Consider the following 27554-nt stretch of genomic DNA (forward strand, 5'->3'; position numbering starts at 1 on the left):
ACCTGGGGGGAAGCAGGGAGGGATTTGGGAAATGTTGATGGTGACGCTTCCCTGTGGGGCTGGATGGATTCTGGATCCCAAAATTTTTGTGGATAAAGGGTGAAACAAAACAAAACAAAGAGGAAAAAAAAAGGAGGAAAAGAGAGGAGCAAGTTGTGGGTTTGTGTAAAAAAGAAATTTAAAATCTAGGGTGCAGCTGGAGGGGCATCACTGGGATTTGGGGTGGGGGGAAAATTTGGATTTGTGGGTTTGGGAAATGAGGAAAAGCAAAGCCTGGGCATGGGATTGGCCCTGAGCGCCTTTTCCAGGTGGGAATGTGGAGCCTGGGATGGGAGCTGGGCATGGGTGCCCTCTAGTGAGCAGAGTTGAGTCCAAAAAACTGCCTGGAGAGGGGAAAAATTTTCCTAAATAAGGGGAAAAGTCTGCCTGGAAAACAGGAAAAATTTTCCTAAAAAGGGGAAAAAATCTGCCAGAAAAGGGTGCAAATGGGGCTTTAAATGAATTCTTTTATCCCTCAAAGGTTTGTGTTTTGTTTTTAAAGCCATTGCTCACACAAAAATGAGGATTTCTTTTAATCCTAAAGGATAGGTGAGGGCAGGTGGAACATCCCAAAATATTCCAAAGCTGCTGGAATTGAGTCCTGCTGGACAGAGGTGACACAGAATAGTTTTATATATATAAAGAAAGAGAAGAAATAGAAATTAAAAAGCCCCAAAATACCCAAAATATAACATTATTATTATTATTTTTCCATTTGATTTGTGACCTGAGAGGTGTGGATTAAAGTTGCATTTATTTCCCATCTGGGAGCAAGGAATTCTTCACCCTGCTGACCTCATACAATAAAAAAAAATCAGGAATAAAGTTATTTTGCTTCTCCCTTTCCCCCAAACCAAATCCCCTGCCCTCCCACCATAAATATTTATTTCTGTTTCCATCTCTCAGGCTCCAAAGGAATTGCACAAGTCGAGACTTATAGAAAAAAAAAAAACAATTCCAAAAGTCACATTTTTTTCCCCAAATCTTCTGTTCTTGGTCAGGAGAAAGAATCCCAAGGAATAAAACTGGGCAGAAGTTGGGAAATTGGGAAAATCTCCAAGCTGGGATTTTGATCTGGAGGAGATTTCCATGGAAAAATAGATTCTTGGTGGGATTTCAATCTTGGTTTTCTTTGGTTTCACTGGCTCAGCTCTGGAATTGGGGTTTGAGTGCAAAAATCCTCATTTTGGGGTTATTTTAGAGACAGAAGATCCTGCTATCCCCATGAAGATACTGATGGCATCTTGATCCTGCAGACCAAGCTCTGGAATTGGGGTTTTTGTGCAAAAAATCTTCATTTTGGGGTTATTTTAGAGATAGAAGATCCTGCTGAACCCCATAAAGATCCTGATGGCCATCCTGATCTTTCTGAACACTCTGAAATTTGGATTTGAATGCAAAAAATCCTCACTTTGGGATTATTTTAGGGTCAGAAGATTCTGCTACCCCATGAAAATGTTGATGGGTATCTTGATCTCCCTCCTGCACACACTGTAATGAGGATTTGAGTGCAAAAATCCTCATTTTGGGGTTATTTTAGTAGTAGAAGATTTGGCTACCCCATGAAGATCCTGATGGCCATCCTGATCTTTCTGAACACTCCAAAATTTGGATTTGAGTGCAAAAATCCTCATTTTGGGGTTATTTTTGGGTCAGAAGATCCTGATGACCATCCTGATCTTCCTGCACACACTAAGATTGGGATTTGAGTGCAAAAATCCTCATTTTGGGGATATTTTAGGATCAGACAATGCTGCTATCCCCATGAAAATCCTGATGGCCATCCTGATCTTTCTGAACACTCTGAAATTGGGATTTGAGTGTAAAAATCTTTTTTTGGGGATTATTTTAGGGTCAGAAGATTCTGCTACCCCATGAAGATCCTGATGACCATCCTGATCTTCCTGAACACTCTGAAATTGGGGTTTGAGTGCAAAAATCTTCATTCTGGGATTATTTTAGGGTCAGAAGATCCTGATGACCATCTTGATCTCCCTCCTGCACACACTAAGATTGGGATTTGAGTGCAAAAATCTTCATTCTGGGATTATTTTAGGGTCAGACAACCCTGCTAGCCCATGAAGATCCTGATGACCATCTTGATCTCCTTCCTGCACACGGGACACGGCGATTTCTTCTTCTTCAGCATCCTGGCGCACCTGAAGCAGGCCACCAGGTGAGCAGTCCTTCCATGGACAATATTTCCATCCCTTGGCCTGTGCTGGCACAGGAAGCAGGGGTTCAGCAGGGTTTTGATGCTCTCCAAAGATTCCATCTCCTCCTCTTTCTTCAGCTTGGCGAAATCGCGGCTTTTCCCGTCCCGCGCCAGATCCAAGGAGTCGATGGAATCACCAGGATCCATGTGGGGTTTGGATTCTGCCAGGAAAAGATGTTTGGCTTGGCCAGCAGGGGCTGAAATCGTCCTCCTGCAGTCTGGGACGTCCATGCCATCATCCTGCTCCTGTTTTTCCATGGAGTTGATGTTGGAAAGGGACAGGGAGTGGGGCAGTTTGGGGCAGTCGCGGTACCAGTCCTTGCGCAGCGCCCAGCAGCGGTAGCAGTACCTTTTCCCTGGAGAGTTGAACTTTTTGCACTTGGAGCATTGCCAGCAATCCTGAGGGATTTAAAGGGAAAAAATCCAGCCCAAAAAAAAAAAAAAAAACCACAAAAAACCCCCAACAAAAAATCAATTTATTTTCGGGTGTTGCCGAATTGTTGGAATTGTTTGGAGCTCCTGAATTCCCAAAAAATGAGGATCCATCCATCCCCATGCTCCAGCCTGAGCACTCTGGATTCCAGCATCACCTTGGATCTCCCTCCCTGCAGTCCCTGCAGTTCCCAAGGCTGGTTTGTAAATCCAGGAAAAAACTGGAATTTCTCCCATTGGAGCTGCTTTTCACACAAGAGAATAAAAAGCAGAAAAACAGGAAAATTCCTCCCAAAATTTCTGAAATCGCCAGAAAAAAAAAATCCCATGGGGGAAATATCAATATTCCTTATTTTAGCCATGTGGGAAAAGCAGCAAGGAAGATTCATTAAAAAAATGTTGATTTTTTCCAGTTCATAAATAACATTTTGTGGCTTGGGATTGATTTATCCCAGATTTTTCCCTCATTAGTTTCTCTCCTTCCTCTCTCCCAGCCCTCTGGAGGAATCCAAGCTGGGGAAGTTTATTTTATTTTAATTTCAGAAGAATTTTCAATCTTTTGCTCAAGATTCAAGGGGAGAGCTCCTGGAACTTGGCAGGAATTTGTTTTTCAGGCTCACCCATCACTCACCAGCTGTTGAATCTGCACAATTAATGGATTGATTAATTAATAATCTCACAGAAAAGGGCAGGAGCTGCCCAAGTGCAGAGCCAGGACTCAGCTGTCCAAAGCCAGGAACATCCCCATTTATTCCAGGCTGGAAAATTCTGCTAAAACCATTAAAATTCTGCTAAAAAACAATAAAATTCTTCTAAACCAGTAAAATTCTGCTAAAATTACTGGAATCCTGCTAAAAACCAATAAAATTCTGCTAAAATTATTAAAATTCTGAGTTTTTCCAGTGATTATAAAGTGCTATTTGAGATTTCCAGGTCCCTTCCAAGGACAACCCACCAGATTTCCATCCAGATGACAACACAGAATTAAAATCTTATTCAAAACCTCATTAAAACCTTATTAAACCTTTATTAAACCATGCCTGGGTATCAATACAGCTTCACCCAGATATTTATTTTTATTTTTTTTTGGGAAACCCAGAAGAAAATGAGCTTTTCCCACCTCAGAAGCAGCCTCTGTGTCCGTGTCATCACTCAGGCACTGGGAATCCTCCAGCTCCTCCAAGCACTCATCCTCAGGCACCTGGAATTCCAAAAAAAGCTTTGTCAGAGGGTGGCAAAGTTGGAATATTCCCTATTTTTAGTTTGCCTCGTGCTGCATATTTCATTTAAAGGATTATCTCATCACTTTGCTCATTAAATCAATTTAAAAGTGAATAAAAAGCCATTTTTGCAGAGGTTTTGTTGGTTGCTTTTACTGTTTTACCAGATTTAGCTGGACTTGACCTTTAAAAGCCTTTTCCAAATTTAATTCCACGATTTTTTGATTTATAACCCTTGCAGCTATTGGTTAGAAACCCACTTCAGCTGCTGCCAGAAGCTGAGTTAATTTTAAATTTATTTTATACTTTATACCATATATATATAGTATATTACTATAATAAATATAAATAAATATATATAGAAATATATACTATATTTATTTAAAATTTTATTTAAAATTTTATTTTACAATTTATTATATTAATTTTTTTAATTTATAATTTTAAAAAATTATTTTATTTTATTAATTTTATTTTATATTTATTTGTAAAAACACAAATTCAAACCAAAACCCAAGCAGGAAAACCATGAAATGAGGAATGGTGACAGCTTCTCCTAACCAGGATTTAACCTTTGGATGGGAACAGATCCAGCTTTTTAAGGGCAAGCAGAACACCATGGGATAAATAAAAATTTTGTACCTTTGTGTCACCTTCTGTCACCTCCTCAGAGTCCAGCACCTTGAGGGCAGCACTGCTCTGCTCCAGGGGAGCCTCGTTGAGGAACCACAAATCATCTGTGGTGTCTGAAACTATGGCAGTGTCAATGTCCTGAGAGGGGAAAAAAGTCAGGAAAAATTATTTGGGAGCATAAATTTCCTTCTTTTTCCAATTTCCACCTCACAAATTTCCTCTTTTCTCAATTTTCACCTCATCAATTCCCCTCTTTTCCCAAATTTCCCCTCACAGGCTTCCATTTTTAAAATTTTCACCTCACAGATACCATTTTTCCAAATTTTCACCTCACAAATTCCCTCTTTTCCCAATTCCCCCCTCACACATGCCATCTTTTCCCAGTTTTCCCCTCACAAATTCCCCTTTTCCCAATTTCCCCCTAACAAATTCCCTCTTTTTTCAATCCCCACCTCACAAATTCCACTTTTCCCAATCTTCCCTTCACAAATTCCCCTTTTTCTCAATTTTCCCCTCACAAATTCCCTTTTTCCACCCTCCCCCTTTCCCAGCTCCCCCTTCCATCTTGGCCACCACCCTACAACATTGATCCCAATTAAAAAACAAAAAAAACCCCAAAAAATCTCCAAAAAACCTCCCCAAAATCCAGACACCTCTGAGGGCCTCGAGGACAAAATTTGGTCGATTTAAAAACTTTTAAAAATCACCAACCATCCCAAGGGAAAAAAACACTGAAAATCCTGGAGTGGGGATGGAAAGAGAAGAAATAAAATGGAATATTGGAATTCCTTGGGACACAAAAAAGGAGAATAAAGCTCTTTTTTCAAGGGTACACACCTGGTTAGTTTGAATATCCGTGGATCCATTGCTCCTGGATTTGTAATTGCTTCTGAGATTCCCTAAAAACCACCAGGGCAGCCCAGCCACATCCCACTCCTCAAAAACCAGGTCCAGCTTGGGTTTTTTGTTTTTGGAGAGGTTTTCTGTCAAATCTTTGTCTGCAAGAGCCAAGCACAGTCCAAGTTGTTGGGTAAAAGAGTAGCAGAGGAAAATTTGGGCCAAATCTGTTTTTTTTTTAATTTATTGTATCATGCTGAGAGCTTTGGGGTTTATCCCAGTGTTCCCAGTACTGGGATAGGTTGAGTTTAAATTAAATTTTCACCACAGAAACACCAAGCCAGCCCTGAGTGGATTTCTTGAGTGATTCCAAATTGTTGGAATTCAGTTTGGAGCTCCTGAATTCCCAAAAAAATGAGGATCCATCCATCCCATCCAGCCTGGGATGCCAAACTGAGCACTCTGGATTCTTGGATCTCCCTCCCTGCAGTTCCCAAGGCTGGTTTGCAAATCCAGGAAAAAATTGGAATTTCTCCCAATGGAGCTGCTTTTCCAACTCAGTTTCTTTCACACAAGAGAATAAAAAGCAGAAAAAACAGGAAAATTCCTCCCAAAATTTCTGAAATCTCCAGGAAAAAAAAATCCCACAGGGGAAATATCAAAATACGACAGAGTCACCAAAAAAAAAATCCCATTTTTGTTGAGTTCCCTGCTTGGTTTGCAGGGAATGGCTGGGGATAATTCCAGCATTAAAAACTCCCTCCAGCAAGGGCTGAAAAATTTTGTTTTTCTTTTTTTTCATGGCATTGATCAGTGAGAGAAGGGATTTTGGGGCTTAACCTGCCTCAGAATTCAGAGTATTTGTTTATGAGCCAGAAAATAAAATACCTGTGGTGGATTTTGCAGTTTCTCAGTCTTGAGCACCAAGATTTTTAATGATTCTATTCCAAACCAGTTTTTATTTGAGTCTCCCAACTTCCTCCTTCAGCATTTTGCTGTTGTGTGTCCCACATATGTTTGGAAATCTTGTGATATTTTAAAAATTTGTCCCTCACCTTCTAAACATTCTGACACTTCAGAAATTTGTTCCTCACCTTCTAAACCTTGTGATAATTCAGAAATTTGTCCCTCAGCTTCCAAACTTTGTGATAATTCAGGAATTTGTCCCTCACCTTCCAAACTTTGTGACAATGCAGACATTTGTCCCTCACCTTCACAAGTGTCACATTTGGGCTCTGAAGCAGCTGGAGCAGAGGTTTTGCTGTCACCCTCCAGGATCCCAGACTCTCAATCTTTAGCACCAAGATATTAAATTATTCTATTCCAAACCAGTTTTTGAGTCTCCCAAATCCTTCCTCCAGCATTTTGCTGCTGTGTGTAATCCCAAAAGGTTTGTAAATGCTGTAATAATTCAGAAATTTGTCACTCTCTCACCTTCCAAACCTTGTGACAATGCAGAAATTTGTCCCTCACCTTCACAAGTGTCACATTTGGCCTCTGAGGTAGCTGGAGCAGAGGTTTTGTTGTCACCCTCCAGGATCCCAGACTCTCAATCTTTAGCACCAAGATTTTAAATTATTCTATTCCAAACCAGTTTTTATTTGAGTCTCCCAAATCCCTCCTCCAGCATTTTGCTGCTCTGTGTCCCATATATGTCTGCAAACCTTGTGACAATTCAGGAATTTGTTCCTCACCTTCCAAACCTTGTGACAATCCAGAAATTTGTCCCTCACCTTCCAAACATTCTGATAATTCAGAAATTTGTCACTCCCTCACCTTCCAAACCTTGTGACAATGCAGAAATTTGTCCCTCACCTTCACAAGTGTCACACTTGGCCTCTGAGGTAGCTGGAGCAGAGGTTTTGCTGTCACCCTCCAGGATCCCAGAGTCAGATCCCTCCTCCTGGCTGAGCTGCAGGAAGGAAGATGCAGGAATTAGCCCAGCAGAGCTTGCAGGGACAAGGGGATGCAGCACTTCCATCCCCAGGCACCAGCTGCAGGATGAGACCAAGCAGGAAATAAGGAAGAGGAAATAATCCAGAATCAAAACTACAAACTATTTTCTCTTTGAAGCCTCTGGAATCAGCACAACCAACCAAGGAAAAATCTTCAGCTTGGCAGAGACCCCCAAAGTTGGTGTTTTTTTCCTGCAGCAAAAGTGATTTTGTGACTCTGACACCTCCCATCCCTCACCCCAAACCACACCTGGAAAAACTTTGGAGGCGCCAAGATTTTTCCTAGGTTTTCACCTCTTGCCTGCTAAACTGGAAACAAATCCTAACTAGGCACAGTGAATCATCTGGCAATTCCTACTGGGAGAAAAGTGAGGGAAAAAAAAAAAAAAGGCAGGAAAACACAGCTGGAGAAGCTGAGGCCTGGAAGTGCTGCAGCCCAGAAAACCACGCTCAGAGACTGGCACTCTGTCAGAGGAGAACAGAGAAGGGTGGCTCTGTCCTTGCTCTGTGGACTCCCAAGAACTTTTTAAAAAAAAATTTTTTTATTTTTGGATGGATTTTTTTTCTCTCAGGAAGGTGAGGAGCAGCACAAAAAAAAAAAGTTCTGGCAGTCCACCATGCAGAGGTACAGAGAAGGGGCGGCTCTGTACAAGAAAAGAACCCACAGGTTGTGGGGGTTACCTGCAGCTGGTCTGGGCTGGGCTTAGCGACGCTCTGCTCCTTTGGGAGAGTCTGTGCAGCATCTGCAGATGGCAGGTAAAACACAAGGCAAATCCTTCCCTGCAATTCCCCACTCACACAGCACAGCACAGCACGCAGGGCCCGGGCCAAGCAAGCAACCAGCCAGGCTTGGCAGAGCTCAGGGGGATCCTCAGGGGGGTTGGGGTGATGGGGGAGGGAGGGAGAACAGGGGGGGACTCAAGAGTGTTCTTCCAAAGAGGAAAATAGTCTTTTGCTGCAGACATCCCAAATTTAGTGTTCTTCCAAAGAGGAAATTGTCCTTTGCTAAAGACATCCCAAACTCAGAGTGTTCTTCCAAAGAGGAAATTGTCCTCTGCTACAGAGATCCAAAATTAAGTTCTTCCCAAAGAGAAAAATTATCCTCTTTGCTACAGAGATCCCAAATTCAGTGCTCCTCCCAAAGAGGAAATTGTCCTTTGCTACAGAGATCCCAAATTCAGTTCTTCCCAAAAACTGTCCTCTGCTAAAGATATCCCAAACTCAGTGTTCTTCCCAAAGAGAAAAATTGTCCTCTGCTACAGAGATCCCACATTCAGTGTTCTTCCCAAAGAGAAAAATGATTGCTGCAGATATCCCAAATTCAGTTCTTCCCAAAAAGAAAAATTATCCTCTTTGCTGCAGCTATCCCAAATTCAGTGTGCTTCCCAAAGAGGAAAATTGTCCTTTGCTACAGAGATCCCAAATTCAGTTCTTCCCAAAAGAGAAAAATTATTCTCTTTGCTACAGGCATCCCAAACTCAGAGTGTTCCTCCCAAAGAGAAGAATGATTGCTGCAGACATCCCAAATTCAGTTCTTCCCAAAGAGAAGAATGATTCCTTTTCCTACAGACATCCCAAGTTCAGAGTGTTCTTTCCAAAGGGAAAATCTGATTCTCTTTGCTACAGAGATCCCAAACTCAGTTCTTCCCAGAAAGAAGAATGATTGCTGCAGACATCCAAAATTCAGTTCTTCCCAAAGAGAAGAATGATTCCTTTTCCTACAGAAATCCCAAATTCAGAGTGTTCTTCTCAAAGGGAAAAATATTCAGAATATTCTTACCGAAGGGAAAAATCTGATTCTCTTTGCTGCAGCCATCCCAAATTCCAAGTGTTCTTCCCAAAGGGAAAATCTGAATTCTCTTTGCTACAGTTATCCCAAATTCAGTTCTTCCCAAAGAAAAAACATTCAGAATATTCTTCCCAAAGGAAAAATCTGATTCTCTTTGCTACAGCTATCCCAAATTTCAAAGGCTCTTCCCCAAGAGAAAAATTATTCTCTCTGCTACAGACATCCCAAATTCTGAATATTCTTCCCAAAGGGAAAAATTACTCTTTTTTCCTACACTCATCCCAAATTCTACAGCCATCCCAAATTCAGAATATTCTTCCCAAACGGAAAAAATTCTTCTCTTTGCTGCAGTAATCCCAAATTCCAAAGGTTCTTCCCAAGGGGAAAAATATTCAGAATATTCTTCCCAAAGGAAAAATCTGATCCTCTTTGCTACAGTCATCCCAAATTCCAAATGTTCTTCCCAAAGAGAAAAAATATTCTCTCTTGCTACAGACACCCCAAATTCAGAATATTCTTCCCCTAAGGAAAAAATTAATATTTGTGCTTCTGTTCCTCCTGGAATTGCTCCTAAGGTCTGGAATTTTTTTGGAATTTTCCCTGGAGTTTCCAAGGCACAGTTTGTGCATCCAGGGAATTCCAGCTCTCCCATTCCAGCTGCAAACATTCACATTTTGCTTTTCCAGCTGAGAAAAATCTCCTTGAGATGAGAGAATAAAAAGTGGAAAAGCAGGAAAATTGCTCCCAAAATTTCTGAAATCTCCAGCAAGAAATCCCCATTAGGGGAAAATGTCAAAATATGATAAAACCACCTCAAAAAAAAAAAATCCCATTTTTGTTCAGTTCCCTGCTTGGTTTATAGGGAATGACTGCAGATCCTCAAACACCAGAATTCCTGAGAAAATCCCACCTGGAATTTTTTTTTTTTTTAATTCCTGAGGATTCCTGAAGGGTTTGGGGATGAGGAATAAAGAGCAAAGAATGGAAAATTCCATGCAGGACACAGCTGCTCCCATGAGTTAATTAAAAGGTTGGGTTAAATTAACAGGAATCCAATTAACAGGAATTTTTTCTGGCTTTGAACAGAGGGAATAAAACATTCCAGGCTGGTTCCTGCCTGCTCTAGAAAATTCCACAAAATTCCAAGGATGCAGAAATTCCTGTTTTTCTTTCCTGCTTCCATCCCCTTCCAGCTGCTGGAAAACAAGGAGAATCCTGTTTCCAAAAAATCTGATTTTCAGGGAGGGGAAATCCTCCAGGTGCTGGAATTTTTTTTTCATATAAAAGGAGCTTGAAGGTGAGGGATTCCTAAATGCATTTTGTGGGAAAAGTGGGCAAGGAAGGGGGGAAATTGGACAAGAAAGGGGGGGAAATTAGACAAAGAAGGGGGAAAATTAAACAAGAAAAGGGGAAAAAATTAGATAAGGAAAGGGGGGGAAAATTAGTCAAGGGAGAAAAATAGAAAGGGGAGAAAATTAGGAAAGAAAAGGGGAGAATTAGAAAATGGGGGGAAATGAGGAAAGAAAAAGGGGGAAAATTAGACAAGGGGAAAAAATTAGACAGGAAGGTGGGAAAATTAGAAAAGGGGGAAATCAGTGAAGAAAGGAGGGAAATTAAATAAGGAAAGGGGGGAAATTAAACAAGGGGGAAAATTAAACAAACTGCTGGAGATGATGGAAAACAGTTGGGAAAGGAAAACAGCTGGAAAAGGATGGAAAACAGCTGGAGAGGAGGGAAAACAGCTGGAGAGGAGGGAAAACAGCTGGAGAGGGGATGGAAAACAGCTGGAAAGTTAAAACAGCTGGAGAGGAGGAAAAACAGCTGGAGAGGAAAGGAAAAGGTGGAGGAGATGGAAAACAGCTGGGAAGGGAAAACAACTGGAGAGGAGGAAAAAAACAGCTGGAGAGGGAAGGAAAACAGCTGGGAAAGGGGAGGGAAAACAGCTGGAGAAGATGGGAAACAGCTGGGAAATTAAAACAGCTGGAGAGGAGAGAAAACAGTTGGAAAAGGATGGAAAACAGCTGGAGAGGGGAAGGAAAACAGCTGGGAAAGGGAAAAAAACAGCTGGAGAGGAGGGAAAACAGCTGGGAAAGGGAAAAAACAGCTGGAGAAGATGGAAAACAGCTGGAGATGATTGAAAACAACTGGGAAAGGGGAGGGAAAACAGCTGGGAAATGAAAACAGCTGGAGAGGGATGGAAAACAGCTGGAGCCTCCCTCCCTGGGCACTCCAAGGCTGCTCTGCCAAGCTTGGTTGGTTTGGGTCCCACTCACACTCAGGTCTAACTCACTCCTAGGAAGAGCTTTCCTGAGCCAGGCCTAAAGTGAGGCCTGGAAGAGGCAAATCCCCAGGAAAAGCAGAAATTGCCCAGGATTTCCTGGGAATGCTCAGCTCTCACTCACACAATTTTCCTGTCCAAAAAGAGCTCAAAAGATTCTTCTAGAAAAGAAATGCAAATATTCCAGGAAAGAATCCTGTGGGAAAAATTCAAGGGAGGAAATGGAATTCTGCAGGGCCAGGGTTTGAGCTTTAATGGAATTTTTAATTTCTCCACTGAGCCCTCCTGGAGGTTTCAATCCATTTTATATTTTTTAAAAACAGGAATGTGGCACAAAAGTTCACAGCTGTGGATTAAATCCATTTTATGTTTTTTAAAAAATGGGAATGTGGCACAAAAGTTCACAGCTGTGGATTAAATCCATTTTATGTTTTTAAAAAATGGGGCATAAAAGTCCCCAGCTGTGGATTAAATCTGCTTTTAAAAATGGAAATTGAGGCACAGAAGTCCCCAGCTGTGATTAAATCCATTTTATGTTTTTAAAAAATAGAAAATGATGCATAAAAGTCCCCAGCTGTGGATTAAATTTGCTTTTAAAAATGGAAATTGAGGCACAGAATTTTTGGGGGGGCTGTTCCTGTATTTTGGGGTTGTTCCATTTGGGCTGTTCCTGTATTTTGGGCTGTTCCATTTGGGCTGTTCCTGTATTTTGGGACTGTTCCATTTGGGCTGTTCCTGTATTTTGTGTTGTTCCTCACTGTACTTACCAGGCACAGAACATTCATGGACAGGAAGGACCTACCTGGGAGGGCAGCAGGGCTCAGGTTCCTCTTCAGCATCTCGTACACGGGGCTGGGGACACGACAGGAAACATTCAGTGCTCAGGGAAATCCCAGAAACCTCAAACACGGGGAATTCACACATCCCAGAAACCTCAAACACCCAGGGACTGATCCCAAAAACCTCAAACACTGGGAATTCACACATCCCAGAAACCTCAAACACTGGGATTGATTTCACACATCCCAAAAACCTCAAACACTGGGATTCACACATCCCAGAAACCTCAAACATCCAAGGATTATCCCAAAAACCTCAAACATGGGGACTGATCCCAAAAACCTCAAACACTGGGATTGATTTCACACATCCCAAAAACCTCAAACACTGGGATTCACACATCCCGGAAACCACAAACACCCAGGGATTGAGCCCAAAAACCTCAAACACAGAGACTGATTTCACAGATCCCAAAAACCTCAAACACATTGGGGTTTCACAGATCCCAAAAACCTCAAACACTGGGATCTCACAGATCCCAAAAACCTCAAACGTGGGGATCTCACAGATCCCAAACACCTCAAACACACTGGGATTTCATAGATCCCAAAAAACCTCAAACACCCAGGGACTGATCCCAAAGACCTCAAACCCACAGGAACTGATTTCACAGACCCCAAATCTCAAACACACTGGGATTTCACAGATCCCAAAAACCTCAAACCCACAAGGTTTGATTTCACAGATCCCAAAACCCATAAACACCCAGGGATTGATTTCACAGATCCCACAAATCACAAACCCACAGGAACTGATTTTCCTACAGATCCCAAAAACCTCAAACACCCAGGGATTGATTTCACAGATCCCATACATCACAAATCCATAGGAACTGATTTCACAGATCCCAAAAACCATAAACCCACACTGAATTGATTTTCCTACAGATACAAGTGGGAAATTTTCCATATAAAAATGGGAACTTTTTACCAGATAAAAATGTGAATTTTTTCAGATAAAAATGGGAATTTTTTTCCACATACAAATGTGGGTTTTTTTCCCAGATAAATTAGGAATTTTTCCCAGATAAATTGGGAATTTTTGAGATATAAATGGGAATTTTTTTCCACATATAAATGGGAATTTTTTTCCACATATAAATGGGAATTTTTCCCAGATAAAAATAGCAAATTTTTCCACATAAATTGGGACTTTTTACCAGATACAAGTGGGAAATCTTTTCCAGATAAAAATGGGAATTTTTCCCAGACACAAATAGGAATTTTTTTCTGGTAAAAATGTGAATTTTTCCAGATACAAATGGGAATTTTTCCCAGACACAAATGGGAATTTTTTTTTGGTAAAAACGTGAATTTTTCCAGATACAAATGGGAATTTTTCCCAGACACAAATGGGAATTTTTCCCAGATACAAATGGGAATTCTTGCCACATAAAACCAGGAATTCTTCCACATAAAAACGGGATTTTTACCAGGCACAAATGGGATTTTTTCCCACATAAACCCAGGAATTTTCCCAGATACAAATGGGAATTTTTTCTGGTAAAAATGTGAATTTTCCCAGATACAAATGGGATTTTTACCAGACACAAATGCGAATTTTTCCCAGACACAAATGAGATTTTTTCCCATATAAAACCAGGAATTCTTCCACATAAAAATGGGATTTTTACTACGCACAAATGGGATTTTTTCCCACATAAACCCACGAATTTTCCCAGATACAAATGAGATTTTTTCCCACATAAACCCAGGAATTTTTCCACATACAAATGAGATTTTTCCCCCTACCTGGGGTCCTTGACAGAGAAGCTCTGCAGTCCCAGCAGCTCTCCCAGCGGGTCCCCCCCGCAGTGCACCAGGTGCTGCTGCCTCTTGTCGTAGAGCTGCCGGCCCATGATGTACTGGCCCAGGAAATGCATCACCTGTGGGGCAGCAAAAAATCAGGGTTCCAGGGGGTTTGGGGGATGCTGAGCACCAAATCCTGGGGTTCCCAGGGGGTTTGGGGGATCCTGAGCCCCAAAATCTTGGAATTCCTGGGGGTCTGGGGGATCCTGAGCCCCCAAATCTGGGAATTTTCTGGGGTTTGGGGGATCCTAAGCACAAAATCCTGGGGTTCCAGGGGGTTTGGGGGATCCTGGGACCCCAAATCTGGGAATTTTCTGGGGTTTGGGGGATCCTGAGTGCAAAATCTGGGATTCCCTGGGGGTCTGGGGGATGCTAAGCACAAAATCTGGGATTCCCTGGGGTTTGAACCCCCAAATCCTGCAATTCCCTGGGGTTTGGGATATTCTAAGCCTCCAAATCTGGGAATCCTGGGGGGTATGGGGGATTCTGAGCCCCAAAATCCTGGGGTTTCCTGGGGCTTGGGGGATCCTGAGTCCCCAAATCTGGGAATTTTCTGGGGGTTTGGGGGATCCTGAGTCCCAAATCCTGCAATTCCCTGGGGATTGGGGGATCCTGAGCACAAAATCTGGGAATTCCCGGGGGTTTGGGGGATCCTGAGAACAAAATCTGGGAATTTTCAGGGGTCTGAAGGATCCTGAGCCTCCAAATCTGAGAATTCCATGGGGTTTGGGGGATCCTGAGTGCAAAATCTGGGAATTCCCAGGGGTTTGGGGCATCCTGAGTGCAAAACTCTGGGGTTCCCTGGGGTTTGGAATATCCTAAGCCTCCAAATCTGGGAATTCCATGGGGTTTGGGGGATCCTGAACCCCCAAATGCTGCAATTCCCTGGGGTCTGGGGGATCCTGAGCCCCCAAATCTGAGAATTTTCTGGGGTTTGAGGGATCCTGAGTGCAAAATCCTGGGAATTTTCTGGGGTTTGGGACATCCTGAGCCCCAAATCCAAGAATTCCCTGGGGCTTGGGGGATCCTGAGCCCCCAAATCTGGGGATCCATGGGATTTGAGGGATCCTGAGCCCCAAATCCAAGAATTCCCTGGGGTTTGGGGGATCCTGAGTGCAAAATCCTGGGAATTTTCTGTCTGGAATTCCCATATGGAATGAATGAAATGTATGGAATTCCCATATGGAACTTATGGAATGTCTGGAATTCCCATATGGGATGTCTGGGATGTCTGGAATTACCTCTTTGAGGGTGAAAGTCTCTCCCTGGGCCCCTGCAGCCTGCAGGATCCTCAGCAGAGGAACTTTGGGAATCACCTGGAAAACACAGCAGGGATTGCTTGGAATTCTGGGAATAAATCCAAAAAAAACCCCACAAAAACCCCAAGGAATTTGGGTTTCATCCCACAAAAATTCCATCCCCCAAGGAATTTGGGTCTCACCTGGTTGCCTTGGCCAAGGCTGATCCTGCAGGAATTCCCAGCTCCTGGATGTTGGCTGGAATTTGGGAAGCTCATCCTGGCAGTGAGGAGCTGCTCCAGCACCGACCTGCAAATGGATTTGGGATCAAAACCAGCCCCAAAATCCCAATTTTCATCCTGGGTTGGTTCCTAGAAATCTAGCTTGGAATTGCTGATCCCAAAGGTTTTTCCCAACCCCAAACATTCCAGGATTCAAAACTGGGTTGGATTCCCTGATCCTAAAAGTCTTTCCCAACCCTAAAGATTTCTAGGTTGGAATTGCTGATCCCAAACTGACCCCAAAGTTTTTCCCAACCCTAAAGATTCCTGGGTTGGATTTTCCTGATCCCAAAGGTCTTTTCCAATCCTAAACATTCCTAGGTTGGAGCCCCTGATCCTAAAGGTTTTCCCACCCCAAACCATTCCAGAATTTCCATCTAGGTTGGATTTTCCTGATCCCAAAAGTCTTTCCCAACCCTAAAGATTTCTAGGTTGGAATTGCTGATCCCAAATGATCCCAAAGGTTTTCCCAACCCTGAACATTCCTGGGTTGGAGTCTCTGATCCCAAAGGTCTTTTCCAACCCTAAAGATTTCTAGGTTAGATTTGTTGATCCCAAAGGTTTTTCCAACCTGGGTTGGATTCCCTGATCCTAAAGGTTTTTCCAACCTCAAAGGTTCCAAGATTCCCACCTGGGTTGGATTTTCCTGATCCCAAAAAGTCTTTCCCAATCCTAAACATCCCTGGGTAGGATTCCCTGATCCCAAAGGTATTTCCCAACCCTAAAGATTTCTAGGTTGGAATTGCTGATCCCAAAGGTTTTTTCAACCCTGAACATTCCAGGATTCCCACCTGGGTTGGATTTTCCTGATCCCAAAAGTCTTTTCCAATCCTAAACATTCCTGGGTTGGATTCCCTGATCCCAAAAGTTTTTCCAACCCTAAACAAAAGCACAGGAGGTGGCACTGGGGGAACTCTGGCATTTGGGAACTCTGGGGTTCCATGCCCTGAATTGAGGGATTCTGGGATTTGGGAACTCACTCTGGCCAGTTGGGAACTCACTCTGGGGATCTGGGATTTGGGAACTCTGGGATTTGGGAACTCTGGGGTTTGGGAACTCCTGGGATTCCATGTCCTGAATTGATGGGAATTGAGGAATTCTGGGGATTTGGGAACTTCTGGGATTTGGGAACTCTCTCTGGGGTTTAGGAACTCTCTGGGATTTGGGAACCCTCTGGGATTCCAAGCCCTGAATTGAGGGGAATTGAGGGATTCTGGGGATTTGGGAACTCTAGGGTTTGGGATTTGGGAACTCCTGGGATTTGGGATTTAGGAACTCACCCTGGGATTTGGGAACTCTGGGATTCCAAGCCCTGAATTGAGGGGAATTGAGGAATTCTGGGGATTTGGGAACTTCTGGGATTTGGGAACTCACTCTGGGATTTGGGATCTAGGAACTCTGGGATTTGGGATCTAGGAACTCTGGGATTTGGGGAACTCACTCTGGGATTTGGGATTTGGGAACTCTGGGATTTGGGAACTCACTCTGGGATTTGGGATTTGGGAACTCTGGGATTTGGGGAACTCACTCTGGGATTTGGGATCTAGGAACTCTGGGATTTGGGAACTCACTCTGGGATTTGGGAACTCACTCTGGGATTTGGGAACTCTTTGGGATTTGGGAATTCTTTGGGATTAAATGCCCTGAGGGGAACTGAGGGAATTTCCAGAGGGTGAAATTCCTGTAGCTGAGTCACATCCCAGGGAATTCTCCCCATTCCTGAGGGATAAATCACAACCAGCACCTCCCTGATTTCCCAAAAAATCCCAGCCTGGATTCAGGGAATAAATGAATTTTAAAATATTCCTGAATGAGAAAGTGCCAGAGCCTTTCCTGGATGGGAAAACCCTGAAAAAAATTGGAATTTTTCATAGAAAATGGCCACAAAAATCAGCTTTACCTCAGCAATCCCTGCTCAAATCCTTCCCTAAAAAGGGCTCAAAAAAATAAAATTATTTTAGGAATAATTTGAGGAATTATTCTCAATTAAAAAGTGGGAAAAAGCAAATTTTAACTGGTTCAAAGTCTTGATTTGGGACAAAAATTGGTGTCTCCCCAGGCCTGAAATTGAGATTAAAATCTCAAATTTTGTAAGAATCAAATTTCAAATAAACCTGAAAGAGATTTTTTTAAATTTAAATTTAGGTTAAAGCAGGAAAAGAATTCCCAAAATTGACTCCTGGATTTGTCTGGGAATTTTGGGGATTTTTTAAATTGGATTTTTAATCGGAATTTAATTTTGATTTTAATTATAAATCTAACAATACATTTTAATTTAGTTTTTAATTTTAATTATAAATAAAATAACGAGATTTGAAAGTGCAAAGCCAAAATATTGAACATAAAATACCCTTAAACCTCCCAGAATGAGGAGGTATGATCCAAGCACATCAAATATTTAAATTACTAAATAATAATTCAAATTATAACAGCTTTAATCCCTCCTCAATTAATATTTTTTAAATTTTAACAAATTTCTGACAGAAAAAAATCAAAATATTGAACATCAAATCCCAGAATGAGCTGGGCAGGGTTGATTCAAGCACATAAAATATTTAAATTACTAAATAATAACTCAAATTTTAAAAACTTTAATCCCTCCCCAATTAATATTTTTTAAATTTTAACCAATTTCTGACAGAAAAAAAAACAAAATACTGAACATAAAAAGCCCTTAAACCTCCCAGAATGAGGAGGGTTGATTCAAATATTCAAATTTCTAAATAACAATTCAAATTATAACAGCTTTAACCCCTCCCCAATTCATATTTTTTAAATTTTAACCGATTTCTGAATTTAAAAAACCCCAAAATACTGAAAATAAAATGCTGGATTTACCGACCTTTTCTGGAATATCCTGGGATTTTTATCCCGGTTTGTTTTTTTTTTTTCAGGAAAAGCTCCGAGGATGCTCGGGGAGTTTTTTATTTTTTTTTAAATCGCTTTTTTCAAACCCCGGAGCAGGGGAAGGAGGGAGGGACCGAAAGTGGCCGATAACGACCGGGCTGGGCTGAAAATCAACTTGAAAAAGAAAAAAAAAATTGGGATTTCCTCTCCCTCCCCTTTCCTAGAAAAGGATTCAGCCCCGGGGCTGATGAATTTTAACCTTTTCATCACTCGGGGTTTTACAGATAATTTAATTTTTTTTTAGGCAGCTTGGTTTTTATTAATATTCCTATTTAAACCTGAATTAATCTTGGGTTTAATTAAGTTTTAAGCGAGTTTTTAAATATTTGCAGGCAGAAAACGGCACAAAATTTAATTTTTTTTTTTTCTCCAAATGGTGGAAATTCCTAAAAAAAAAAGGAATTTAGTGCTCGGTCTGCTTAGGAATTTTTTATTTCCTAATTTCACTAATTGGAAATATCCCAAAATTCATTATTTTGGAAATAATTCCAATTTTCACCTCCCAACCCTCCCCCAACCTGGGGGGAATTTTAGGTGCTAAAAACGTCCCTGGAGAGGAAATCGTGAATCACACCCGAGTCATGAGCTGAGCAAATTTTCCACTCCAAAATTTACAGAAAAAATTCATTCACCACTTTTATGACTCAAAAATTCCTTTTTGAGCCACCAAAAACCGCAGCTTTTTTAAAATTCAAAATCTCCAGTGGCTGAAATTCATTTCAAAACTTATTGGGTTTTTTGAACTCTAAATTTAAGGTGGAAATGAGGTTTTTAAAATTCAGTTTAAATTAGAAACACAGCAAGGGTTGGGTTTAGGTGAGAGCAATTTTTTCCAGCTTTTAAATAAATTAAAATATTGAAAATCAAGTTTGATTTGAGGTAATTTTAGGGGAAACAGCCCTGAAGGAAAAGCTTTAAAAGGCACTGATGCAATCATGGATCATTGATAATTAAATTTGTCCTCATCAGGAGTTCCCTGAGGGGTTTCAGGCCTTAAATTTAACCCTTTAAATTTAAAAAAAAATACTTTTAAAATTCGGATTTGTAGCTGAGATAAAGTAAAAATAAAAATTAAAAATTTTTTTTAAAAATTATGCAGCTGTCAGGAATTTTTTGGCTGCTCCCCAAAAATGTGATCCAAATCTTGGGTAAATAAAAATTAAAAATAAAAACTAAAAAATGATTCAGCTGTCAGGAATTTTTTGGCTGTTCCTCAAAAATGCCATCCAAATCTTGGGTAAATAAAATATAAAAAATAAAAATAAAAATAAAAATAAAAATAAAAATAAAAATAAAAATAAAGATAAAAAGTGATGCAGCTGTCAGGAATTTTTTGGCTGTTCCTCAAAAATGCCATCCAAATCTTGGGTAAATAAAATATAACAAATAAAAATAAAAATAAAAATAAAAATAAAAATAAAAAAAAATAAAAAGTGATGCAGCTGCCAGGAATTTTTGGGCTGCTCCCCAAAAATGCCATCCAAATATTGAGTAAATAAAATATAACAAATTTTTAAAAATAAATTAAATAAAAAGTTGTGCAACTGCTGCTTTTTAGGTTGTGAAATGTTGTGAAAACGGGAAGAAAAAAACAAAAGTGATCGATTAAAATCACAAAGGGCCAAGTGCTGTGCAAATGTCCCTAAATCCCTGCAGGAATTTGGGATGAGGAAACAATTTCACCACCCTGAAAATCCCGATTTGAGTTTTATCTCTGTGTCAGGAGGGGGAAAATGGGATTTTCTCAGGGTTTTTGTGTTTTGTATTTTGATCTTTCTGAGGGTGAAACTTTAAAATTCCAGAGCTTGGCTTGGGAAAAGCCTGAAAATCCATTGGGTAGCGACATCTTCCACAATTTTCCACAATTTTCCACAATTTTCCACAATTTTCCAAACTGCAGGGATGGATTCTCATCGCAGGGAAGGATTTTACCCATTTATTTATTTATTCAGAGGGAGCCACCCCCCATCCATCTGACATTAAACCACCCCCAAGCTCCCTTCTCCATCAGGACAACTCAAATTATCCCAGAATTTCCTGGGAAAAAACAAAAATTGATTGACGCCGCCGCAGCCCCTCCCGCCGGCACCGCCCCCTGCCCCCCCCTTCCCCTTCCTCCTCCTCCTCCTCCTCACCGCCCCCTCAGCCCCCCCGCGTTCCCCTCAGCGCTCTGCTCACCCTACAGCCGCTCCATGGGCTCCGGGCTGGGGGTCGGGGAGGGGAAGGAGCCCCTACACCCCCGGAGGGCTCCGCGCCTCCATTTTAGCGGGGTCCGGGCCGCCGCTTCCCCGCACGGCCAACATGGCGGCGCGGCCATAGAGAGGAGCGGGCCGGGCTGCTAGAAGGGAGGCGGCGCTGCCCGGGGTGGTGGCGCCCCCCAGCGGGTTGGAGGACTCCTAGAAGATAGGCGGCGCTGCCTGGAGTGGTGGCGCCCCCAAGCGGGTTGGAGGACCCGGCGGTGCGGCCTAAACCTGTGATAAAATTATAATTATAATTATAAATTATAATTATAAATTATAATTATAAATTGTTATAATATTGTTGGTTTTTCGCAACTGTTAGAATAAATTCTGTATGTATAATGCTAAAATAGCTTTTCTGTATAAATATAAGTTCTTTTCTTCTAATAGCAAAAGTTAAACACACTCTTTTTTAAATAATATGCTTAATCTACCCACTTATTTAAAATAACAACTCATAAATATATAATAAAAACCCTGCAGCTAACGCAACAATTATCAACACTCACCAGCTGCAAAAAAACCAAAACCACCACCCAAATTAAAAAATAATAATAAAAAAAAATTAAACCACAAGTCAAAAAACACATGTGGTCTAAAAAAGTAAACCCAAAAAGCAACCGTGCTAAATAGTTCTCAAAAAAAGTTAAACTAGGTATAAAAATATTAAATATGCAACAAGTTAATGTATTGTAAAATGTATTTTAAAAAAATTCCCAAAACCAGTGTGTTCTTAACAGCATCCAACAGTTTTAACTCTTAGTCTCCTATTGTCTTTTTATTAAACCTTTTAAATTTTACCAAAACAATAAAAAGGTTTTTTTTTCACATAAATCATAAATAAACTATAAAATGTAAGCAAATTATTTTAAACACGAATTAAAAAATACTTGATATTAATAATGACTATGATGATAATAATAATAATAATCTTAAATAATATTAAATTAAATAATACTAAAAATAAATGCATAATAAATTATGCAGTATAACGAATTCTAATTTAAAAAATCAATAATAATAATTAGTGCTGGGTATTGATGAAAGTAATGAGAAATTCCTGATAAAAAGAAAATATTGTGCGATTTGATGCAGGATTTTTGTATTTTTTGAGGTCTAATCGATGAGCTCAGTGGAGCAGGCAGCAGGAACAGCCCTGAGCCAAGGACACTCTGGAATTATCGAGCCTTGAGGATGGAATAAATCAAAATGTCAATGTGTGTGGCAAAATATTCAAGGTCCCTGTGTCCTAGAGCTGAGCTCTTTCATTTTAAAACCCACCTGGACACGAGGAAATTCTCCTGGGCATTAAAATATTCACTGGAATATCCAGCTGGGTTTTAAAATATCCACCTGGGTGCTAAAATATCCACCTGGAAATTAGAATATCCATCTATATTCATTAAAAATCCCACATTTTCCTGTGTCACCCTGGAAATATATTGGAAAATATTCAGTAAAATAAAATGCTTGGAAAATTCCGATTGTGGAAAAAAAAAACATGTTTTATTGCTTTGGTAAAATTTAAAAGGTTTAATAAAAAGACAACAGGAGACACACATAAAGCAAAGGGTTAAAATAATTGGGAACGTTTTTTTAAATACGTTTTACAATACATTAACTTGTTGCATATTTTAATTTTTTTATGCATAGTTTAACTTTTTTTGAGAACTATTTAGCATGGTTACTTTTGGGGTTTGCTTTTTTAGAGAATGTGTGTTTTTTGGCTTGTGGTTTAATTTTTTTATTATTATTTTTAAATTTGGGTGGTGGTTTTGTTTTTTTGAAGTCGGTGAGTGTTGATAATTGTTGTGTCAGCTGCAGGGTTTTTATTACACATTTATGGGCTGTTATTTTAATTAGGCAGGTAGTTTTAACATATTATTTCTAAAAAAATTATGTCTAACTTTTGCTATTAGAAGAAAAGAACTTACATTTATACAGAAAAGCTATTTTAACATTATACACACAGCATTTATTCTAATAATTGCAAAAAGCCCATAAGTTCTGCATTTATAACACGATTTAACTGCATGTCAACAGAAAACCCGCTGCCGTGTGCTGCGTTTGCGGACAGAAGTAATCAGAATATTTTGTCTAATTATGTGTTTGGAGGGAAACGCACACCGGGACCCGAATTCCTGGAAAAAAGTAAAAAAAAAGCAAATAAAAAGGAGAATAAGCAGGAGCGCCCGCCTGTGTGCGCTGATAAAGGCACTGAGAAAACTGCGGATCCAGAGCCCGGATAGCTCAGTCGGTAGAGCATCAGACTTTTAATCTGAGGGTCCAGGGTTCAAGTCCCTGTTCGGGCGGATCTACTTTTTCCCATACATTCCTCCTGGTTTTTTTTTGGTTTTTTTTTTTAATTTCCGCGTAGGCGCAGCAGAGACCCTGCTCCGGGCAGCACCAGGCGCGCCGCGGGTGTAAAAAAAAGATTTTTAGGGGAAAAAAAGTAATGGGGCAGTGAAAAACTGAGGAAAAATACGAACGCCCGAACAGGGACTTGAACCCTGGACCCTCAGATTAAAAGTCTGATGCTCTACCGACTGAGCTATCCGGGCTCTGGGAAACCACCGCGTGCTGTGGAAATATCACCGGTACAGCTGGGAGCTGGCGGGGGTTTTTTGCCTGTACCCCATTATCTGCCTCTGTTATCTGCACCCCATTATCTGCACCCCATTATCTGTACCCCACTGTCGGCACCCCCATCTGCGCCCCACTCTGCTCCCCATTATCTGATCTCTTCTTCCTGCACCCCCCGACTGATCCCCCCCAGCATCCCGAGAGTTCCGCGGGGCAGCCGGAGAGTCCCGGGGACACCGGGGGACACCGGGGGACACCGCAGGGGGATCAGCCCGGGCTCTGCGCGACGTGGAGGGTGGCAGAGAACACCCTGAGGACATTCGGGGGAACACCGGGGCACAGCAGCCCGGGCTCCGTGCAATGCGGAAGGTGGCAGGGAACATCCTGGGGACATTCAGAGGGACACCGGGGGACACCAGCACAGGCTCTGTGCAATGCGGAGGGTGGCAGGGAACATTCTGAGGATACGAGGGGACACCGGGGGACACCAGCCCGGGCTCTGGGCAATGCAGAACACCCTGGGGACATTCAGGGGACACCGGGGGACACCAACCTGGCCTCTGGGCTATGCAGAACACCCTGGGGACATTCAGGGGTACACCGGGGGACACCAGCCCGACCTCTGTGCAATGCAGAACATCCTAGGACATTCAGGGGAACCTTGGGGAGATCACCCAGGGCTCTGGGCAATGCAGAGGGAGACCGGGAACACCCTAGGGACATTTAGGGGGACACCGGAGGACACCAGCCCGGCCTCTGGGCAATGCAGAACACCCTGGGGACATTCAGGGGAACACTGGGGAGATCACCCAGGACTCTGGGCAATGCAGAGGGAGACCGGGAACATCCTGGGGACATTCATAGGGACACCGGGAGACACAGGGGGACACCAGCCCGGGCTCCTTGCAATGCAGAACATCCTGGGAACGTTCAGGGGGACACCGGGGGACACCGGGGGACACCGGACCGGTATCCGTGCAATGCGGAGCGCGGCCGGGAGATGGCCCCGCACCTCCCCGCGCTGCGCCCGCCATTGTCCGCCGGTGCTCCCGCCTCCCTCCGGCTCCTCCGGCTCCTCCCGCATCCCTCGGGCTCCTCCCGCATCCCTCCGGCTCCTCCCGCATCCCTCCGGCTCCTCCCGCATCCCTCCGGCTCCTCCCGCACCCGGCCCCGCCGCCGCCGCTCGGAGCAGGTAGGGCCGCGCCGGGGAGCGGGGGGATCTGCTGGGCTTCCCCCCACCGCTGAAAAAATGATATTTTATATTTAAATGTAGCGTCGTGCATCCGTGGTTTGCCCTCCCCGAAAGCTGCGGCTCGCGTTGGTGCTGCTGCACAGCGATGGGAATTCCGAAATTGGGGTGGGGGGAGGGAGGGGCTGTCCCTTCCCGGGACACGCGGAGGGGTCGGGGGGTCCCGGGATGTCCCCTCGGACCGAGGGCAGCGCGGATTTGGGGGTTTGGATGAGCGGAACAATGAAAGGGTGCCCGAGGAAAGGAGAAGTTGGGTGAAGGGGACAGGGCTGGGGTGAGGGGGGGGGCAGGGATGGGGACAGGGATGGGGACAGCGGGATGGAAATAGGGAAGGGGATCGCAGAATCCTGGAGTGGGTTTGGATTTGGTTTTTTGGTTTTGGACCTTGTGGTGCCCACCCCTCTGTCCTGGGCATCCCTTGGATCAGAGGAGGGGACAGGGATGGGAACAGGGACAGGGACAGGGACAGGGACAGGGACAGGGACAGGGACAGGGACAGGGACAGCCCAACCCTAAACCCTCCCGGTTTTAGGGGCAGAGGCTCTTGTGAGGATGCTGACGGGATCCCTGCGCTCCTGCAGATCCCAAACCTGCAGGAACGCTCCTGGAAAATGAATTGCAGAGGTTTGGGAGCTGCTCCCCTCGGCCGAGGGGATCCATCGGATCCTGCTCGGGTGTGCGAGGCCGGGATTGTTCCCGGGAGCTGGGCCCGGCTGGGCGAGCACAGCGTGACCAGGAAAATCAAATCCTTCCTTCCCGGAGTGCCTGGGGTGGGAAAACAGGGAGCTGTGGGGTGAGGGAATGTTTCTGGAGGCCGAATTTCCCAGGAAAATCAATCCTTCCTTTCCAGAGTGGTTGGAATGGGATAACAGGGAGCTGTGGGATGGGGAAACCTGCCTGGAGCCCGAATTTCTCAGGAAAATCAAATCCTTCCTTCCCAGAGTGGCTGGGGTGGGAAATAAGGGAACTGTGGGATGGGAAAATGTTTCTGGAGCTCAGATCTCCCAGAAAAATCAAATCCTTCCTTCCCAGAGTGTCTGGGGTGGGATAACAGGGAGCTGTGGGGTGAGGGAATGTTTCTGGAACCCGAATTTCCCAGAAAAATCAAATCCTTCCTTCCCAGGATGGGAAGAACAGGATAACAGGGAGCTGTGGGATGGGGAAATGTTGGTGGAGCCCGAATTTCCCAGGAAAATCAAATCCTTCCTTTCCAGACCAGGAGGGATGGGATAATGGGGGGCTGTGGGATGGGGGAATGTTCCTGGAGCTCAGATCTCCCAGGAAAATCCATCCTTCCTTTCCAGAGTGGGAGCAAAAGGAAAACAGGGAGCTGTGGGGTGAGGGAATGTTTCTGGACTCCGAATTTCTCAGGAAAATAAAATCCTTCCTTCCCGGAGTGTCTGGAGTGGGATAACAGGGAGCTGTTGGGGTGAGGGAATGTTCCTGGAGCTCAGATTTCCCAGGAAAATCCATCCTTCCTTCCCAGAGCAGGAGGGATGGGAAAACAGGGAGCTGTGGGATGGGGAAATGTTAGTGGAGCCCGAATTTCCCAGGAAAATCCATCCTTCCTTCCCAGAGCAGGAGGGGTGGGATAATGGGGGGCTGTGGGATGAGGGAATGTTTCTGGAGCTCAGATCTCCCAGGAAAATCAAATTCTTCCTTCCCAGAATGGGAAGAACAGGATAGCAGGGAGCTGTGGGATGGAGAAACCCGCCTGGAGCCCGAATTTCCCAGGAAAATCAAATCCTTCCTTCCCAGAGTGGGAGGAACAGGACAGGGAGCTGCGGGGGGAGGGATCCCGCCTGTCCCGGATTTCCCGGGATAACCGCCCCGGCCACCTCCTCACCCTCCTGAATTCCAGAGGGAGGTTGGGGGCAGATCCAGAGGATCCAGAGGATCCAGAGGGAGGATCGGCCCTTCCCGGCCTTCCCTTCCAGCCCTGCAGCCCGGAATTCCTTGTGTGTGTGGTGGTGTGGTGGGAGCAGCTGCTCCGAGTGGGAGCGTTACTGGGATGTGCTGGGATGCACTGAGGTTCACCAGGATTCACCAGGATTCACTGGGATGCACTGGGATGTGCTGGGATTCACCAAACCCATCCCAAACCCATCCCAAATCCCAAACCCATCCCAAACCCCAAATCCATCCCAAACCCATCCCAAATCCTGCTGCTGCTTTCTGGTGGTTTTGGAGCATTCTTAGGGTGTTTTGGGGAGTTTTTAGGGTGTTCTGGGGCCCATTTTGAGGCATTTTTCGGGTGTTTTGGGGCATTTTTTGAGTGTTTTTGTGACATTTTGGGGGCAGTTTTGTGAGTGTTTTTGTGGTGTTTTGGGGGTGTTTTATGGGGTGTTTTGGGGGTGGTTTTGTGATATTCTGTGAGGGTTTTTTTGCGGTGTTTCTGGGGTGTTTTTAGGGCTCCAGCCCCCGCTGTCCCCTCCTGTCCCCTGCGCTGGCGGGGAGGAAGCCGAGATTTGCATAGGACACGGCTGGTGACATCGGGGACAGCGCGGGGACACCTCCAGCGTCCCCCGGGGGTGGCCGGGGCTGGGGGGGGGATGAGTGATTCTGAAAGTCTGTGGGTGTGACACGGGGACAGGGACAGGAGGTGGCTCCGGGGTCAGGGTGGGGTCTGGGGACACCGTGGGGACACCGTGGGGACACCGTGGGGTCACCGTGGGGCCAGATGTCACAGCTCGCTTTAAAATGGGGGATCTGTCACCTCCTGCTGTCCCAACCTGGTCCCCTTGTCCCCTCCGATGTCCCCAAACTGTCTCCATCACAGACTCAGCTCCAGGATGTGCCTCCCCTCAGCCTCATCCTTGTCCCTTCTACTGTCCCCAAATGTCACCAGGTACCTCTTCCTCTCTGCCATTCCCTGGTCCCCTTGTCCCCTCCGTTGTCCCCTCCATTGTCCCCAACTGTCCCCATCTTGGACTCAGCTCCAGGAGGTGCCAACCCCACCCTTGTCCCCACCTCAGCCCCATCCTTGTCCCTTCTACTGTCCCCAAATGTC

At 43.7% G+C, this 27554-nt stretch overlaps 1 protein-coding gene and 2 non-coding genes across 3 annotated transcripts; 1 reads left to right on the top strand and 2 right to left on the bottom strand.

Annotated features, from left to right (window-relative positions):
• Positions 1 to 547: 547 nt before the first annotated feature.
• MDM4 (MDM4 regulator of p53) lies at positions 548 to 20792 on the bottom strand. The gene is made up of 11 exons (XM_033080028.2): positions 20651 to 20792; positions 15488 to 15593; positions 15288 to 15362; positions 13990 to 14123; positions 12201 to 12250; positions 8013 to 8074; positions 7192 to 7288; positions 5377 to 5537; positions 4549 to 4677; positions 3807 to 3887; positions 548 to 2653 (listed from the first exon to the last, which is right to left on the bottom strand). The coding sequence occupies exons 2-11, from the start codon at positions 15560 to 15562 to the stop codon at positions 2111 to 2113; spliced, it is 1407 nt and encodes a 468-aa protein (XP_032935919.1). The 5' UTR covers positions 15563 to 15593; positions 20651 to 20792; the 3' UTR covers positions 548 to 2110.
• Positions 20793 to 22951: 2159 nt separating this feature from the next.
• TRNAK-UUU lies at positions 22952 to 23024 on the top strand. Its single transcript has one exon. It is a non-coding gene; the product is annotated as a tRNA-Lys (tRNA).
• A 176-nt stretch (positions 23025 to 23200) lies between these two features.
• TRNAK-UUU lies at positions 23201 to 23273 on the bottom strand. The gene has a single exon. It is a non-coding gene; the product is annotated as a tRNA-Lys (tRNA).
• Between the last annotated feature and the right edge of the window lie 4281 nt (positions 23274 to 27554).

This window comes from Catharus ustulatus, chromosome 25, assembly GCF_009819885.2.
Source record: "Catharus ustulatus isolate bCatUst1 chromosome 25, bCatUst1.pri.v2, whole genome shotgun sequence".
Lineage (NCBI taxonomy): Eukaryota > Metazoa > Chordata > Aves > Passeriformes > Turdidae > Catharus > Catharus ustulatus.

What these genes read in the sequence shown, in the direction of transcription:
- MDM4 (XM_033080028.2), bottom strand. Translation starts at nt 15,562, where the DNA reads ATGAGCTTCCCAAATTCCAGCCAACATCCAGGAGCTGGGAATTCCTGC. An exon ending in GAGCCCTGCTGCCCTCCCAG is followed by an intron (nt 8,075 to 12,200) that starts GTAGGTCCTTCC and finishes TGCCATCTGCAG; the next exon opens with ATGCTGCACAGACTCTCCCA. An exon ending in CCAGCCCAGACCAGCTGCAG is followed by an intron (nt 7,289 to 8,012) that starts GTAACCCCCACA and finishes TCCTTCCTGCAG; the next exon opens with CTCAGCCAGGAGGAGGGATC.